The 19,475-nt window shown below is 40.1% G+C and overlaps 1 protein-coding gene across 1 annotated transcript in view; it reads right to left on the bottom strand.

Annotated features, from left to right (window-relative positions):
- Positions 1 to 19,475, bottom strand: part of col12a1b (collagen, type XII, alpha 1b) — a 149,133-nt gene that overhangs the window by 64,231 nt on the left and 65,427 nt on the right. The window contains 11 exon segments of the mRNA XM_083934198.1: positions 1,530 to 1,659; positions 1,740 to 1,879; positions 2,343 to 2,472; positions 6,045 to 6,184; positions 7,558 to 7,687; positions 11,241 to 11,380; positions 11,465 to 11,594; positions 11,701 to 11,840; positions 11,962 to 12,091; positions 12,467 to 12,606; positions 12,745 to 12,874. Of these exon segments, the coding sequence (XP_083790324.1) occupies positions 1,530 to 1,659; positions 1,740 to 1,879; positions 2,343 to 2,472; positions 6,045 to 6,184; positions 7,558 to 7,687; positions 11,241 to 11,380; positions 11,465 to 11,594; positions 11,701 to 11,840; positions 11,962 to 12,091; positions 12,467 to 12,606; positions 12,745 to 12,874 (1,480 nt within the window).

The following is a 19,475-nucleotide window of genomic DNA, read 5'->3' as shown; positions in this document are numbered from 1 at the left end:
TAAAATGTTCCCAGAACTTAACGTAGACCCTTGTCCCTGCAGCCTAACGCAATGAGTTCCTCAAAAGCTTCCTGGGGAAAGTTCCCTGCAGTCGCAAAGGCTTAAAAAACCCTCAAATATTGAGCAATGGAGCAAAAGAGTTCAGGACATCCTGGTGTCCTACAGGCATTTTCCAGAGGAGCGTCACCACCTCATCTGAAATAAAGAGCACCACTAACATCACAAGATATTAAAGTTGTGGAGCTTCATCACACATATTTAAGGACAGAGTTTAATCTGTTGTCTAATTACTACGGAGGGTGTGAACATTTGACAGGAGACACAAGGCTTAATTAATGTCTTGATCTGGGGATCTTTGCTTTATATCACCCCCCTCCTCCCATTAGATTCCTTCTGGACTCTCTCATAAAGGTAACAAATGTCAGAGCGAAGGCCCATACATACCACGACAATGCACGTAAGATTAATAGCACCTCCGTTGTTTTGTTTTTGATTAGTTTTCGTTCCTGCTCTCTGTGAAACTCCTCTCCTCTGCGAGTAGCAATAAAAACAAAAGATCCAATAAACAAATAAATCATGCAAACATCAATGGCATGAAAAAATGAATGGGAGTTTTATGGTCACGCAGTCTTGCAATAAAACATTAGTTCTTCGGATCGTTGGATCGTCAGGGAGAGGTTACTGAAGCAGACTTTAGCAAATGTTCAACGAAGGTATACACAGTTTTACAGAACAATGCTGCCCATGTTCTCTCTTGGGGAGAGATTTTCTCTCTTTCCTCTGAGGAATCATCTGAAGTAACAAGTGGGGAGCGAGGTGTGTCCTCATCACATAAAACCCCACAATAATGACCAGATCAAAACTTTGAACTGATGCCACCCGTCTGCCCCCCCGCTGGTTCACAGTTTCCACTTTGTTGTGTTATATCACACTCCAAAATTGTGTTTAAACAAGAAACACACCACTTTAATGAGGTAAAGATGACATTTCATACGGTCTTTAATTGCCCCAAATGGGTATGATCCTTTAAAGCTGTATTTTATAGAAGTGGAAGTAAATGGCTGCCAGTTAAGGGAGATGTCTTAAATCTGGAACTAAATAACCCTTAAAGGTCCACAGAAAGATCGACAAACGTAAACATATTGTTTTAAAAATCTCCAGTGGATGTCTTTCATACAACTATAACGACAACGATATCTTTGGGTTACCATCTGAATTCTTACAATACCACGAGAATCACGTTCAAATGTCACACGCAAATCCATCTTGTCAGGCTCCAAGTAATGCGTTTGTGTTTCGGCTAGAAGTCATCCGGCCAATCAGTGTCCTGTGAGAAGCTACTGGCAGTTAAGGGGTGGCGACGGAACAGGGGGCGACCGCTTGTTCTAATTGCTCTCTGGAACGGCAGCAGCAACGCCGAGGCCCCAGAGCACCGCCGCTAGAAAATAACCTTATTCCGAACTCACACATCATTGTCATTACAGTTAAGGTTCTTGGTGTGGATGGCCCTTTACTGTAAAGTTACTCACTTGTCTTTCCTATCTCAGCCTGCCGGATGCCCTCCGTGTCCGGGTAGATTGGAACAACAGCTACATCGTAGACGGTGTCGGGATCCAGGTTCCTCAGGATGGTGGTGGTGGTGCCTGGTGAAACCTCCTCCTGTTCACAGAAATTTTAAAACCTCTGTCAGCGTGACAACGACTTAATCTGATAACGTTGTTAATGAATACAGTGCCTACCGTCCGTTCTTCTCCTCCTGGCTGAGCAGCGTAGATAACCTTGTAGCTGCGGACGTCGCCCACCGCGGGATCCCAGCGGGCAGTCAGAGTGCTGCTGGTCGGGTCAATGACCTGCAAGTTCTTCACTCCACCCAAAGGCTCTGAGAAGGACGAGCAGAGGAAGGCAAAAAGGATTGAGGCCAGTCATGCATCTTTTTGTGTTGTTTGAGCATTTATTTTTAGTCATTTTGCATCTTTTTCGTGGTGGTTTGCATCTACTTTTATTCATTTTTCATCTTTTGTGGTGGTTGTTGTCTTTTTGTTTCTCTCTGTGATTATTTTACATGTATTTCTAATCATGTTGTGTGTCTTTGTCATAATTTTTTGTCCCTATGTGGTCGTTTTGTTTTATTTTTCAGCAACATTTTCTGAGTCAGAGCCGCCAACTTTATCAGCCTCTGGGCCTGTGCCCAGTAGGCCCATTCAGTAATCCATCAATGATATATATATTTATTTATTTAACTCTTTTTTCCACATTCATAAGAAAAACACATTTCGGTGAAAAGACTTCCTCTCTCACGGTCCTGCAGCTACAAATAAATTGGCAGATTTGTCTGAACTCACTTGTCTTCCCATTCTCAGACCGGGACATGCCCTCCATCTCGTGGTAGACCGGCACGACGGTGACGGTGTACTCTGTGTTGGGCTCCAGGTTCTTCAGGATGGTGGTGGTGGTGGTTCCAGACACCTGGTCCTGGTTGAGGAGAGAAGAACAAGAAGAAGATGAAGAAGAAGAAGCGACTTTGAACTTGGTGAACTCCTAAGGTTTTTAGCAGACAGATAGGCTCCTAGACAGAACAATATCACAGTTTCATGTGTGGTGAGCCCAGTTCTCTTGGATGCAGCTTCAGTCTTTAACAGGAACAGTAGAAGCTCCGAGATAAAGAGGGATTTAAGCATAAAGCTCCCACTGTCCCGGGATCGTCTTGGCCTTCGAGCGAGCAAAGCACCAAGCTGGCTGCAGGAAGGGTTCATCTGCATTAACTCTGCTGCAAATTTGATCTAATAGTAAGTTATGAAAGCTGCCAGTGAGCTGAGACAACTTCAATCGTTTCCACAATCAAATCATCTCATTTCATGATGTGCCACTAACATAATCTTGAGGGTAATGAAATGAACATCCACGAGATACTGTCTCAGTTTAAAACAGCCTTGGAGAGATGAGATAAACCATGCCACATCGCTCTAAAATGTTTCCCCTTAATTATGAGTAAATGTAGATTTTTTTAGTCAACAACATTATCCTGTGGTTTTTCATCTTCTGATAACTTGATATCCCTCCCGTTTCCAGTTACCAGTAATGAAAACTGCCTTGGAAAATATTGTAATCGTCTCACGCCACTGGCTTTTTCCTCCTCTTGTGTGGAGAAAACTTGAATTTGAGGCCAAAACTGAGATTAAGCTCTTTGCTCACACAGAAGAAGAAAGTGAGCCCATCCAATCAGATAACATGTGAGCAGCGTGGACATAAACAGCCAGATAACTTCTCCAGAACAGTTGCAGTTTGGTCCTACAGATGTTCCTCTAGTAAATAAAAGGTTGCATGCCTTGCGTGCTAATCTTACTGGGCCTCATTTATCAATCATGCGTGAAAACGGGCACAGATCTGAGTGCAGAATTGGTCGTAGGAAAGGACCCACGTGTGATTTATGAAACATTCGTATCGACCAATCTCAGCGTACGAATAAGCGGGCCTTGATAAATGTGGCGGTTGAATTCGATCGTCATTAACATGTTACGCCCTTAAATATTCCTGGTTCGGAGGCCTCACCCACTGAGGTCAAACATGCAGAGGAGAAACGCTGGTATGAAAAGAAACTTTTCTGACACACAGATCGAGATGGAGCAAAATAAAGATGGGCTTTTTGGCAGTCTTAAGAGTGGAATAAAAGGGGCCCATAAAAACGCTGTATGGAAAAGAATAACTTAGGCAGTCAACCCGAAGCAGCGCTCCACTGAGACCCAGTGTGCGCACTGGTGGACAGGTGTATTCAGCACCCCTGCCGTGAAATGCACCCCCTCGCATTATAGGTGATATTCTGGATCAGAAGGCTGTTGTTTCCACCTACAGGCGTAGTTTATATACAGGTAACCTACAACTGTCAGAACATTGGTTACTTACAGTCTTTAAACTATTTTAAAGAGTTTAAAATCACAAACTTGGAAAATAGCGAACACAAAACAACACCTTTTTGTATGTTCTGTGGAAATATACTGCAGCCATAATTACAAAATGAATTAAATGGATCTTTTGAGCAAGTTGAATGTATTTGACGTAGCGTTTCCTAAATATAATCCAAGCTTTTCTTGCAATTAATAGGTTCAAAAGTGTGTGCTTTTAATTGGGTTACCTGTATATAAACTCCTATAGGTGGAAACAACAGCCTTCTGATCCAGAATATCACCTATAATCCAAGGGGGTCCATTTCACGGCAGGGGTGCTGAATACGGCACAACATCGGCGTTTGCTTGTTTGCCAGGAAATGGTCGTACGCACGTTTTTCTGCCGTACGTTCATTTGATAAATGAGGGCCACTGTGTTCAGCAGATCGTAAGTTGTTTTTCACCTTTTAAAACAGACCTCCTGCAGGCAGCTGTCGTTTCCATGATCATATATAAAACCTTCTAAAATAAAAACTATAATATCTAGAGTCTTTATTTTTTCTGCCGCATAAAGCTAAGGCTTCTGTCTCGCCCATCATCACTCGTGATGATGTCATCTAATCATGTGGCGGCCGTTGTAAAACAACTAGCACTGGTTCCAGACTATTCTCCCCTATTGGCAGCAGGATAACATCCCGCATACATGATTCTGCATAAAACAACCTAAAATAAAAAACTATAATATCTAGAGCGTTCTTTCACGCCGTCACGTTCGCTTATGATGATGTCATTATGTGATTAGAAATTGTACACAGTTCAAATGACTTACAGAGCGTTAAGGCATTTTTTGTTCATGTGTCTACATTTAGAAATCTTTTGGACCAAAATGTTTTGGGTGTATATTTAGAAAAAATGTGATGAAAAAACATAAAAATTGTATTTGGGGTTTTTTTTGTATTTCTGACACAATTTCAATACTTTCGTTTATTATTCAACAAGCAAAACTTGTGAATGAACATTTACACATTAATAGTTAATAATTAGCTCTCCCGAGTTCAGGGTTACATTTCTCGGTTCTGCACGGGTCAGGAGCTGGTTTCACAAAGATAGACTTTGACTCTTTGTCCACAGTTAACTTTTTTAGGCTTTAAATAGTCTAAAATAATGCAGCAGAATGACTGGAAGACACCAAACACCAGGGACCAATCAGAAACATGGCTACTGTATGGACGCACAATCTCTGGTAAAGTTCTTTAGAGCAGCAAAGAGGTTTCTATAAACAGCATTCACAATAAAAGACGGATGCAGTAAAAATAAATCAAAATAAATAAGGGTCAGTTCCAGAGGGACAGAAAGAGAGAATTTGAAATAAAGGTTAGCCTCTCTGTCGAGGTCCGTTCTCTCAGTTTGATCCAATCATCCTCGCATACGGGAGTCCCCATCTTGTCAGATTTTGACTACGCTTCATTTCCTCTTACCAAAAAAGGGCATGTATGTGACGTTTGGGGGAGGGATGTGATATTGTAAAATGCGCAAGGGGGGGGGGGGGGGTCTGGGGCATGAACACAAACTGTGCCTGAAAGTCAGCCCTGTGCTGAGTGGACAGGATGATACGGGTGCGGCGGAACAAACAACAAGCCCAAGTTGCACATAGAGGTGCGTTTTTTTTTTAATAAAACCGTTTTATTTATGTTGTTCTATCGGAGCAGAGTGTCAGTTTCAGTGAATGTGATCAAAAAAATGTTGCCGACTGCAACTTTAAATAGGTATAATTATGCGGGGAAAACAGCCTATTTAACATGGGGTGGGTTGAGAAATTGCTCAACTATGAAAACCTGCCCCTGGTGGACACTGGGTGAACAGCAATTTTGACACTTCCTGATTGGCTAAAAATCTGGGAAAATCGCTGTGGTTGGGGCTTGGACTCTAAGTGCTTCTAAAGAATTATTTTAACTTGTAAAACGCCTCAGAGTGGTTTCAAACAAACATAGTATCTCATTTCAAAAACCAGCCAGTCATAAAAACTGACACACTAATGGACCGTGGATGAAGTTTTCAGCTTCTGGGATACATCCAACATCTGGAACTGACTTCTGCCAACCGTGCTGCCGTTTAGCATCTCTGTAGACACGTGTTAAACCTGGTGACGTGATATTTTCTTACCACTTCCTTCTCTCCTCCAGCAGCCGGCTCCCAGATCACGATGTATTCCCGCACGTTTCCCTCCGCGGGGTCCCAGCGGACGTTCAGGGTGCTGGTGGTGGGATCCGTAACCTGCAGGTTCCTCGCAAAACCAAGCGGCTCTGAGCGGAGAGGGAGACACAAAATAGGAAGAGAGAGGTTTCAGCGCTTGGACCGGAGAGTCACACAGCTGCTGTCCAGTCAGAGGTCACTGGAGTCCAGGGGGTGCTTTGTCCAGATGTTTGGACACTTGAGGTATTGTCCTATCAGGTCTCAGATTTACTCTTTTGTTACAGATATCCATGCTGCAGAGTACTGGTGTTACAACTTGGAAGCTCCCTGCTACACTCACAGTAATTAGATTTGAACTAAATGACCTTTAATTCATCACTTTTATGAGTGAATGACATGTTCACACTTCACTCCTTTGACCAGCTCTCATTTGGAGGATAAAAATATTAAGAAAAAAAAGAAACCACAATTATTGAAAAACAAATTAGTCATGGAACTCTCAAAACAAAAAGTTTTGTGTATATTTTCACAATGAACCGAAAACATTTTTATATTTCTCAACGGGCGGTGGGGGATTCAACACAGGGGGGCATGATGGTGCACTGTTAGGTCAGGCCCGGGGTGAAGTTGGTGACGACCGAGAGCTTTAGAGACCACTTCCCTCGGTCTTACACTTACCTTGTATCTTGACCACGAACGGTGTTTATCAGACACTGAATGGTAAATGGACTTGTACTTATATAGCGACTTTCTAGTCTTCTGACTACTCAAGGGGCTTTCGCATTACTGCCACAGTCACCCATTCACACAGACATTCACACTGATGGCAGTGGACATCTACATACCATCTAATCTAATAATTCACACCACATTCACACACTCATGTGCAGCACGCAAGCAAATCGGTGTTCAGTTTCCAAGGACACTTCAACATGCGGACCAGAGGAGCGGGGGATTGAACTGCCGATGTCTCGAACACTCGCTCTACCTCTGAGCCACAGCCGCCCATAAAGCGAGAGTCCGTACCGGTTCTGACTGGTCTGGGAATTTCAAAAGCGTCCGTGAAGTGAGTCAGTAGACATGAGGCGTAAGGCATGAACCTCATATTCCAAAAAAAATTAAGCCTTGAAGTGTAAATAAACACTTCGGGTCACGTCTAAGGCCATGACACGCAGCTGGGCGTGAGCCTGACGGAGCTGCTGCAGACGGATGCACTGATTCAAGTCTTTGTGTCATGTTATGATGCACGCAAGTCTCTTGACAGGACTTATTTGATTTGAAATATAAATTATAACCCAAAAAAAAGTCTACTTATATAGAATATATGTGTGTAGCATGAAGGGTTTACATTGCGTGTGCAACCGTGTGAGAAGAAATAATCCATTAAATGATTTCTTGGAGGTTCAGGAGCTTTTTCAAGGTTCACTGAAGCACTTGAGCGTCAGTAAAAACAACCTTAAACATACAACCTCAGGTTACTCACTGGTCTTCCCCGTGTCCGTCAAGCTGGGTCCGTCTCCCTCGGCGTAGACGGGCACCACGGTGACGGTGTAGCGGGTGTCTGGCAGAAGCTTGTCCAGGACTGTGTTGGTGGTGCTCTCCGACACTTGCTCCTGCAAAGACACACGCGGTGAACTCCACACCCTTCAGCCCCTGACCTTTGACCCCCCAACAGGTGGAAACACAAACGTCCTCTCGAGGATCGGCGTCTCACTTTACTGCACTGAACTTGAGTCTTGTCTAGTCTTATCTTGTCTTTAGTCTAGTGAAGTCTTATCTTAGCTTATCTTGTCTTTAGTCTAGTCTTGTCTTTAGTCTAGTGAAGTCTTATCTTAACTTATCTTGTCATTAGTCTAGTCTAGTCTTGTCTTTGGTCTAGTCTTATCTTGTCTTTAGTCTAGTCTACTCTTATCTTGTGTTTAGTGTAGTCAAGTCTTATCTTATCTTGTCTTTAGTCTAGTCTAGTCTTGTCTTTAGTCTAGTCTATCCTTATCTTGTCTTTAGTCTAGTCCAGCCTATCTTGTGTTTAGTCTAGTCAAGTCTTATCTTATTTATCTTGTCTTTAGTCTAGTCTTATCCTGTCTTTAGTCTAATCAAGTCTTATCTTGTCTTTAGTCTAGTCAAGTCTTATCTTATTTATCTTGTATTTTGTCTAGTCAAGTCTTATCTTATCTTGTTTTTAGTCTAGTATTGTCTTTAGTCTAGTCTAGTCTTATCTTGTCTTTAGTCTATTCTTGTCTAATCTTATCTTGTCTTTGGTCTAGTCTAGTCTAGTCTTATCTTGTCTTTAGTCTAGTACAGTCTTATCTTGTCTTTAGTCTACTCTTGTCTTTAGTCTAGTCAAGTAGTCTTATCTTACCTTATCTTGTCTTTAGTCTAGTCTAGTCTTAACTTGTCTTTAGTCTAGTCCAGTCTTATCTTGTCTTGAGTCTAGTCCAGCCTATCTTGTGTTTAGTCTAGTCAAGTCTCATCTCATCTTGTCTTGTCTTTAGTCTAGTCTAGTCTTATCTTGTCTTTAGTCTAGTCCAGTCTTATCTTGTCTTTAGTCTAGTCTTGTCTTTAGTCTAGTCAAGTAGTCGTATCTTTCCTTATCTTGTCTTTAGTCTAGTCTAGTCTTATCTTGTCTTTAGTCTAGTCCAGCCTATCTTGTGTTTAGTCTAGTCAAGTCTTATCTTATTTATCTTGTCTTTAGTCTAGTCTTGTCTTTAGTCTAGTCTAGTAGACTTATCTTACCTTATCTTGTCTTTAGTCTAGTCTAGTCTTATCTTGTCTTTAGTCTAGTCCAGTCTTATCTTGTCTTAAGTCTATTCAAGTCTTATTTAATTTTGTCTTTAGTCTAGTCCAGACTTATCTTGTCTTTAGTCTAGTCAAGTCTTATCTTATTTATCTTGTCTTTTGTCTAGTCAAGTCTTATCTTATCTTATTTTTAGTCTAGTATTGTCTTTAGTCTAGTCTAGTATTATCTTGCCTTATCTTGTCTTTAGTCTAGTCTAGTCTTATCTTGTCTTCAGTCTATTCTTGTCTAATCGTATCTTGTCTTTAGTCTAGTCAAGTCTCATCTCATCTTGTCTTGTCTTTAGTCTAGTCTAGTCTTATCTTGTCTTTAGTCTAGTCCAGTCTTATCTTGTCTTTAGTCTATTCTTGTCTAATCTTATCTTGTCTTTAGTCTTGGCCAGTCTACTCTTATCTTGTCATTAGTCTAGTCAAGTCTTATCTTGTCTTTAGTCTAGTCCAGTCTTATCTTGTCTTTAGTCTAGTCAAGTCTTATCTTATCTTGTCTTTAGTCTAGTCCTGTCTTTAGTCTAGCCTAGTCTTATTTTGTCTTTGGTCTAGTCTTGTCTAGTCTTATCTTGTCTTTTAGTCTAGTCTTAACTTTTGTTTAGTCTAGTCTTCTCTTATCTTGTCTTTTATCTTATCTAGTCTAGTCTTATCTTTTCTTTAGTCTTGTCTTTAGTTTTGTCTAGTCTAGTCTTATCTTGTCTTTAGTCTAGTCTTGTCTTATATCTTATACCACTGTATTTTATCTCATCTTTTCTGTGAGGTTTAAAAGTGTAGTCATAAATCAAACCATCTCAGATAATTCCAGTAATTGCAGAATGTGCATTGTTTGTTATTTTCCTTCTGAACTGCAGAAGCAACACTGAAGAAACCACACAAACCACCTTCAAACTTCTCTGGCAAACAATGTCAAAACTTCTTTTGTAAGAGTGACTTTGACGTACTAATTGGGCGTAAACGTTACGCCATCGGCAGAAACAAATGAAATGTTTCCAAACAGACGAAAGCGAGCAGCCAAACCGTCACTCAGCTGTTATTTTCACAGCTCTTCGCAGTCTGAATGAGCCCGTGATTAACAGGATTTACACCTACTTAACTCTCAACAAGCTGCGCTCCAGAAACATAAGCCCCCGCATGTTCAGCGGCGATGACGGATGCCCTCTTGGAAAAGGATTTTGCCGCTGTTGTGTGGCATGATGGGATTATCCTGTCAAACAGCGTGACATCACTAAATCCCTGCTGAGGGCTTTGATTGTTTTCTTTCATTTGAACAATTCAAACTAAATCTGACAGTTTTCTTTATTATCTTCTGCTGCAAAACCTGTTACATTTCAAAGTGCAGTCACACCAGGATTTATTTTTTTTTAACGTATTTTCTCTTAAGCAGATGTGCATGCACGTCCCTGCAGACAGTGAAAATCCTGCAGAAAAAGTTTAGTCTGCAACAGCTGCCGACACCGCAAAGAAACACACAAACAGGAAGACTCACTTCTCAAAGAGTCTAGAAGAGGGTCTGACAATAAACGCAATAAAACATGTGTTGATATCGGCGAGGAGTTCAGAGACGGAGAGAGAAAATGTTTCTAATAGTTAGGCCTTCTGCTAACTGCAGTCAAAGGTTTCCCAGAAAACTGTCTCCTCCCAGATTTAATATTGCTTCTAAAAATGTGATTTATTTTTTCTGCTATCATCTAAAGATTCAATCTGAATCAATCAATCAATTAGGTGGGAGGCCCGGTTTACATCCTCATGAGACACATGATGTTCTTATGAGCAGTACTCCAACAACAGATTTTATATTTCCATTTAGGGATGCATCTGTTGGGAAATTCTGGGCCCGATACTGATCTTTAAAATGTAATCTTTCTTTTTTATCCATGTTAATTTTGTTTTTGTTAAAGAAATCTCTCAGTTTTAAAGTCACATTATTCTATCTTTGAAACCAATCATACAAACAACCTTTAATAAAACCTTCCTTTACATGATTTATTTTTTAAAAACAGGCACTTCAAAAGCCTTTTGAACGTCTTAAAAGATCATTTAACCAGCACGAAAGTGATGCAACGCAGCAGATAAACATCGGCTGCTGCACTCTTTCATATAAGTCATATTCTGGGATATCTTATGGATTGTATAGGATAGGCACAAATAAGCGTTGGGCTTCAAAATGTTCCTGTTTTGATTTTTAATTGTGTGGATTATATTGTTCGAAATGGTTCGATGTAAACATATATGATAATGATTTTGTCTGTTTGCATATTCTCGCATTAATTATCACAATAACTGTTATGGTTTAGTTCTTCAATCGTGGTTGACAACAAGGCCAATATCCACCGATAAATCAGATGCTTCTGCACACTGAACACGGGAGCAGAAAGAGGATCTTACCACGATCTCAAGTCCTCCATCCACAGGAACATAGATCACTTTGTAGCCCTGAACATTTCCATCCGCGGGGTTCCAGTTCACGGTGAGAGTGGTGATGGTCGGGTTGGTCACCTTCATGTTGCCCACTCCGGCCAGAGGCACTGGGAGCAGGGAAAAGGATTATTAAACTTTAAACTTTACTCTTCACTTTTGAACAGCAGCTAAACAGCACTGCAGTAACTCACATGTCTTCCCGTTCTCTGACTGGCGTCTCCCCTCCCTGGCTGGGTAGACTGGTAACACCGACACTGTGTACGGTGTATCAGGCGTCAAGTTCCTGAGGATAATGGAGGTGGTGCCTGTGGGAACTTGCTCCTGTTGACACAGATTAGTAATAAAAAAGTAATTTAGATGCTCAGTTGAGTCTCCGACCTGTTTGCCTCATCTGTTTTAGTCCTCGGAGGCGAGAAAAGAGTCTCACCATCTCCTCAAGGCCGCCAGCAACCGGCACGAAGAAGACCTTGTACAGGCGAACGGCTCCGTCAGCCGGGTCCCAATTCACAGTCAGAGAGGTCATGGTGGGGTCGGTCACCCGCAGGTTCTTCACTCCTCCCAGAGGCCCTGAACAAAAGCACAGGTCAGGGCTCTCATTACGTTTCCTGCTGCCTCAGAAGGGAATTACCTTTTATCTTGTAAAAGTTATAGTGGCTCAACTTCAGTGAAGGTAAGTGTTCGGACTTACTCGTCTTTCCGTTCTCTGACATGGTCTTTCCCTCTCCAGCGGCGTACACCGGCACCAGAGAGACGGTGTACAGGGTGTCAGGCTGCAGGCTTCGCAGGATGGTGTTGGTCGTGCCTGCAGACACCGTTTCCTGAGTCCAACGACAAATTACACAAATTAGCTGCTTTTTTAAACAATAGATGGACAGACAAATCAGGAAAAGTTAGCCTTAAACTCTCCAGTCAGATGATGCTTGTACAACGGAGAAAGACTGGTTGAAGTGAGAAAAAGCACTTTGGCAACCTGAAAACTGTTGTGAAACATCTCATCAATCAGCTGTTACCAACATGCATGACTGAATTCAGTCTGAAATATGAGGGAGGTACACAGGGGGAAATGCTGAAGCACATTTTTGAATCAAGAGTGAGTTTCAAGATTTTTAAAGTGCCAAGCGTGTTCAGACACACTTCCGGTTCAGCACAGTACCAGCCAACAGGAAAGAGGATGGTTGTCCTACCAGTCCTACCATGCTTTCAGCTCCTCCAGCGGCGGGAACATAAACAACTTTGTACTCTTTCACTCTGCCCTCTGCGGGCTCCCAGCGCACGTTCAGGGTGGTCATGGTGGGGTTCAACACCTGCAGGTTCCTTACTCCACCCAGAGGCTCTGAGGCAGGACAGACACAGGAGTTATTAGCAGAGAGGCGGTTTATTTACTCACACCACTGCAGACGTGATATCAAATAAATGCATATTCTTTATAATCTACTTTTTCTTTTTCCAGAACTACATCCTTATTTCTTACTGGTTTGTCCTTCGCCTCTGATGTCTCTGCTGATGCCGGTGGGATACACGGCGGCCACGGTGACGGAGTACTGCGTGTCGGGCTCCAGCTTGGGCAGGATAATGGTGGTCTTCTTCCCTCCGACCTGTGTCTGTTCACAGGAAACATGTCAGCAGTGAGACAGTGGTCCATCAAAGCTGAGTGTCAAACGGCTGACGCATGAACAAGATGGTCTGAGCCAGCAGACACGTCTCTGGTATCGAGCACGGTGACAGCTGTAACATGTGGTTGCGATGAGCGGCCTGTGTCATCAGACGTGCACGGGTTATCCAGGTTGAACAAAAGACTGAAGACAGGCTGCAAAAATGCTAAAGTCTAACTTGAAATCTTAATTGAATCCAGAAAAACAATATGATTATGTTTTTTAATCTCGGAGGCTTTCTTTCAGCTTTTACTTCATCTGAATATAAAGTCATATTGTTCAGATTATACATGATTCCTACAGTACATTTACTCAATAACAATTTAGAGGGATTTGTACTTTACTTGAGTATTTCCATTAATACTTGTTGTACACCATTACATTTGGAGCCAAATATTGTGCTTCTTACTGCACTGCATTTATCTGAAAGCTTTAATTACCTGCAGATTTTGATTGTTTGTACAAAATATAAATCAATTAATAAATTATGATGTATTATTATAGATTAAGCTTCCCAGGGTGATATCCCAATATATAACAAGGTCATTTCATATCTCAATAAGGATATATATCATGGTATAATATGTTTTCTGGTACTATAACAAATAAATGACCATATGGCGAAGCCTATTTGTGTATACTCCTGTGTGAATTAAATATTATCTCCTTTTATCCATAACTCTAGTACAAAAGTAACATAAAGAATGAAAGGATCAGAGCGTGAAGCAGCGCCCAAATGACGTAAATATTGACATAAAGCAGTACGTCTAATGGCAGGACTGCACAATATAAAGAAAATATCGAATTATTATTCTTGACTGATTATTCACCTCTAATCATTAGATAATACACAAATAAAAATATATGAAATCTTGTAACAAAGGTGATAAAACTGCAGAAAGAAGCAACTTAATGTCTGTGAATGTGTAATCACTCCTCTCTGTTGTCTTCACTCAGTCTTAAAAAAAAAAGAATCTCTAAAAGAGTAGTTTAAAGTCTCGGTGCGTCATGATTTGGACACAATGTCAGCAAACTATTTACATTATTTAAACATGACTAAGTCAAGTTTTTTCTCTGGAAGGGAATCCAAGTGGGCCTTTGGGGAAAACTCCTGAGCAAACAACAGCGCAGTGTATCATGAAATAGATCAGGCAGAGTAAACACACTCATGGAGGGTGTAAACAGTTTTGCCTGGTAGCTAAGAGATAAATAACAAGAGGCCATCACGTCACTTTTACATCAGTATTTTAGGTATTTGGCTGAGGTTTTAATTCCAAGCGGCTCAAACATTTTGTTTACAGGATGATCTTTTAATCATGAGGAAACTGAGCGGCTTCATATCAACGTATTCATCACAGAGGCCGCGTTATAACAGAAGAGTTACTAATTTTTAACATCAAATAAAGGAATTTATCTATTTATTCTGAAAGGGTAGGGGGTCATTGGTATACTACTACCGTGAAACTTCCCCAGTTCATTACTGACATTACGATGTATCTACAGACACAAACAGACAAAATGAAGTTAAATTAATGTTTTCTTTCCACCAGTCTGAAAAAGACATGTTTAGGAAATGGACCAAAATCTCACAAACAAAATTTTAATTCATTCTATTTATGTGAAAACTCAGGCTGAATGTTAATTAACAATTCCCCCCAAATCAAAGAAATATCATGTTCTGCCCAAGAACTTTTAAACATGTATTGTTTTCTTTACTTTATTGTTTAATTACTTTGTTTTTGTCTTCAGTATCTGAATCTCAATCAAATATTTTCTATTGCAGCAGGAAACAACAACTTTTAAAGGTGTTGGAACATAAATTCTGGGTTAAAATCCATCCTCTAAGGGGTGATGTCACAGTTTCAGTTTTGAAAATTATTATCTTTCAATTACTTTTATAGAGTTAGGCCCTGATCAGAAGTTTTCAGTGAGAGTGAAGCTTTTTGTTCACACATACACATACGCTTTCCATCAACTGGTTTGAAATCACGGAAGCCCTAAAGGGTCATGCATACATACATTTTATTTCCCGTGATAAAGAGATAATTTTCCTCCGGTTTCCTAAGATAACAAGATAATTAATTGGGAGATAATGAATGAAACGTGAGCTGGTCTGCGATTTCCATCACACTTGGCATCTCATGCCTCCTGAAGACTTCTTATATCTTGAAGAACACTAAGGAGAGCATTGCAAGATGATTTCCGTTGGTTTATTGTTATGAAATTAAACTGTAACCTGTTTTATGTGCACATTGTAAAACTCCTCCCTGTACTGGTATTTATGTTGTTGTAATATAATATTGTTGACAATAAAGTTTGTTAAAAAAAACAACCTATGAAGTTAATGAGGACACCAGGCTCACTCATGCCTCCGATGAAGCTGAAGCCTTGCAAACCGTCTTCTTAGATTACGCGCACTAATGTAAACATTATCTGTAATAGAAAAAGTTATTTCAGCTTGTGTTCACGCTTTAATTAAAGAGTTATGTGATGGTGATCGATATTCTCCTGCTCTTCTGACATTGCTACACTGAATGATGTTGTATATAATAGACTAGACTACCGTTTTGTTTTCTCCAGATCTCAAATGAATTATCTCGTTATCACAGGAAAACGAAGGAATTAAACTTAGGAAAAAAATGTATGTATATATGACCCTTTAGGGCTTCCGTATAAATGAATAAACAGCTGTGATCTTGTAATCCTCCAGTAAACAAAGCAGAAGATGTCGAGGTTGCTAACAGGAAACAAAACAAAACGCCTCATTCACTGAACCATCTACGAGAGAAAAATGCAAAGAGGTATTTTTTTTAAGTCTGAGACAAAATGGAAAAGGTGTTTCCAAATCCCATTAATCATTACATAACATAGTCAGACCATTAATCAACCCTATTTAAAAAAAAAAGGGAAGATTCCATCTCAAGGGAGCGTAAAAGTTTTATTTAACTAACTAATGCAAATATTATCAAATAGAATCGGTTTGGTCATGAGCAGGATGGAGGTGAAACTACTATCCCCTGAAACTTGATGGAAGGGTGTAACACAGTCCGAGGAAGAACCCATCAGAGTTTGGAGTGAATCAGAATTACAGGGCGGATGCACTCATTATTTTTCCCTTTCTAGTTCTTCATATTTCATCTATGTGGGTGTCCAGTTCTGATTTATTCCACTGTGAGTTACAGCGAGACCACCGTGGTCTGCAGCCGTCATTCTTCTTCATTTTAATATTTCAATATATTCAATAATACATCACACATCATCAGCACACATCTGGACCTAAAAAACAGTAGTTTTCCAAAATATTTGCACAAGTTTTTCAGAGCAGCAAGGAAACCCTGAGCTCATCCTGCACAAACAAACATCCTGTCTGGTTTCATATGACTGATGTCAAAGAAAGCGAGGCTGACACCAGATGCTCTCAGTCTTCTGACGTGATGACGGGGATCAGAGACCCATTAAGACAGCTCTGTACCGCTGACATCATGAGTCCACCCTGACACTTTGTTTGGGGGAACACTGTCATAACATATCAGAGACACAAGAAAAAAATCTAACTCACTGTAAATCTTTTCCTACAGCCTACAGTTTCCTTTCAAGTTATCTCCAGCGCTAATCACTGTTCGATCATCGTAGAGGAACGCAGGACTTCTCTGAACCGCCGGACCAAACGGCCAGAAAATGACGAAAGAGCTCAGAATGGCGAGAAGGACGTGTCCGTGCATCTCGAGATTTCAAACCAAACTCATAATGTAAATGTAATGTTTTTGGCAATATCTGTTCCATGATTTATTACCTGTGACTTGATGATCATCATCGTGAGTCACAGTGGAGATGTTTGAAGGTGTTTTTTGTATTAGAGGAAAAAAATGTGGTGAGCTATTACGCTTTTCCTTATTTTCTGCTATATATAATGTTACAATGTTTATATTAAACGTGGCCAAAAGTCTTAAAGAGACAGGCGCTACAACAGAGCTAGTATGAGAAAAATACTGTATTTCTTAAAGTTAAAGCATATAAACATGTTCTAGTAAATCCCAAAATAGAAACAAGTCTCCTTTAATATAAAAATATAAACGTTTAATTATTTTTCTCCATCCAACAGATAGATTTAAAAAATGAATTCTGTGTCAATTAAACTGTTTTAATGTTATTTATTGACACATTGGTGCATTTTGTAATTTTACTTGTGTGTTTGTGATTTTGTCTTGTGTATAGCAGCATGGGTGGATAGTTGACCGTACCTAACTTAACTCCTTGCTCTTTTTAAAGTTGTGTTTTTAAGAGGTTTCTGTTTATAATGTTTGCACCCTCCCCAGGCCACAGTCGAGCCAGCAACCAACATTACAGCAGTCTGCCATGAGTTGTCTCATTCAGAGCAGTAGATCAACTCTCTGTCTCCCTGTGTGACTGCAGAACAGTTGCAGGAGTTGGACTTAACTCTGCCCCTCATCTGGTTAGATTGTCTGACCTGTGTGAATGTGTCCTAGAATGACTGCAACGTGATTTAGGTGAGCATAACTCTCATAATATCGTTACATACTTAGATGGGTAAGGAAAGACAATATTTAGTTACTGCAGCATGAGTTTAAGTGCTCCTTCAGTAAGATACAATGCTACACCGTTGTTGTGAATGTTTCAGCGTGAGTAATCAAGTCGTTTTCCCACAAAAATTCTCACATATTGGGTCAAATGACAGCAGAAATGTGCAGAGATTTCCTTTCTTGTTTGATTTTGTCGTGGCCTTTAACCACAGAAAGCACCTTTTGTTTGTTGACTTTTCTTAAACAATTCTTAGATATAAAGCAAACACACTTTACCAATATCTAGAGGAAAAACTAGCCAATATGTGATGTATTAGTAAGTTAGAGTTTTGGCAGGCAAGGCATTGAGATCCCTCCGAAAATCACACCACATAAATACTATTAAGGTTACTGCCTTTACTTGTAATGTGTACTTTGCCTGAAAAATTCCATTGTAGGACTTTTCTTTTTTGCTTTCCTTGCTACTTAAATAAAGAACTCCTGTTCTTTACGACCTGTGTTATGAACACATAAAAAGAAAAAAGAACATTTATCTTCTGAAGGTGTTGATTTATTTAACTTCTTTTTGCAGTCATCTCTAAATAACTTAAACATTCTTTACGTCAAATAATCTATCCTAGAAAAATGATATGACAAAGCGTTTGCCTTTAATGCTTTTAGCTTCTTACCCTGCAGAGATCTTTTTTCCACTTTGGACATCCTGAAAGTCCATCTCAAGAGGGAAGAAAGCTTTCCCATCAAATCAAACAGTCTGTAATTGATTTGTTTCTATATGTGCGCTGGGACTCGTATTGCAAACTCTTTTGACAGATTTAAAGCTCCCATCACGTTGAGCTATCCACTGATTTGTCATCAAGCAGCTAAAGCATGTTGCAAATGTTCCTGATGAGTAAAAAAACAGCACTGCCGGTACCACCGCACCCCAAAAAAGTCGAACAAAAACCCCAGTTTGCACAACCACCAGGAAAATCCACCCTAAAGAGGAATTCAGGCACATTGTTCCTGTAATCCTGCACAAACGAGATGAGACCCACAGAGGGATAGAGGGTTTTTTAAACCTCAAATTTCCAAAACAACTTGAACTGAAGCCAATCTGGGTGTAAAAAGTTAGAAAAACATTTTAGAAATCTCTGCGGTTGCTCTATTGTTCAACGTCAGCAGAGCAGCTCCAACTTTTGTCTCTGGATAAAATCAAGAGCCAAGTGGTGATGGTGGCGTGTGTTTTTTTAGGAATATAGTATTGTAAGTGAATTCTGCTTCATTTACTTTAGACTTATGGCTTAAATATACAAGAAAAAGTATTTATAAATCAAATATAATACCTTGTTATGATTTTATTTTCCAGGAGACTCTGGTATAGCTAAAATTAGTTAATAATATTTCAATTCTGACAATGACTGTCCAATCCATAAGCCAATACTCCCAAAATACACCTCTTAGTTGAGCTATTATTTTATTATAAATCATCTATGTATATGTAACTTCACTGAAACATCACCATTATGAGTTATTTATTTTAACTTTTATTTCACTTCTCTGAATGTCACTGCCTTTCTTGTAGTCTTTTAAATATTGTTTTAAATATGTTACGCAAAGCACTTCTTTGTGTTTGATAGGTGCTACATGAATAAGCCTGTGAATGTTCTCATTTGTCCAGGTCATCGTTATCCCCAAAGAAATTTCAGTCAAAAGCAACTGGACTTGGTTATTTGTCTAGGAAGTTGATTTATATCTCAAGGAGAAAGCCCACTCCTTTGATGACAACAATATCCACATCATGGACAGAGAGGACAGATGGTTTGAAAGAGGAATAAAAAAAGCCTATTATTAAAGCCATCTATGTAAAAGTAGAGAAACCATCGCTAAACAGAGGACGAGATCTGAGACACCACTTACCTCCAATTTACAATGCTGCCCTTTCATCCCTTCTCGGGAGATTCAACAATCTAACCTCAAAGAACAACTGTTCACAAATGGCCTCCTGTGACTCCAACGACTGTCGTTAAGAC

The sequence above is a fragment of the Echiichthys vipera genome (genome assembly GCF_963691815.1).
Source record: "Echiichthys vipera genome assembly, chromosome: 19".
NCBI lineage: Eukaryota > Metazoa > Chordata > Actinopteri > Perciformes > Trachinidae > Echiichthys > Echiichthys vipera.
Note: the sequence above shows the minus strand (reverse complement) of the source record. Positions and strands in the feature narration are given on the sequence as shown.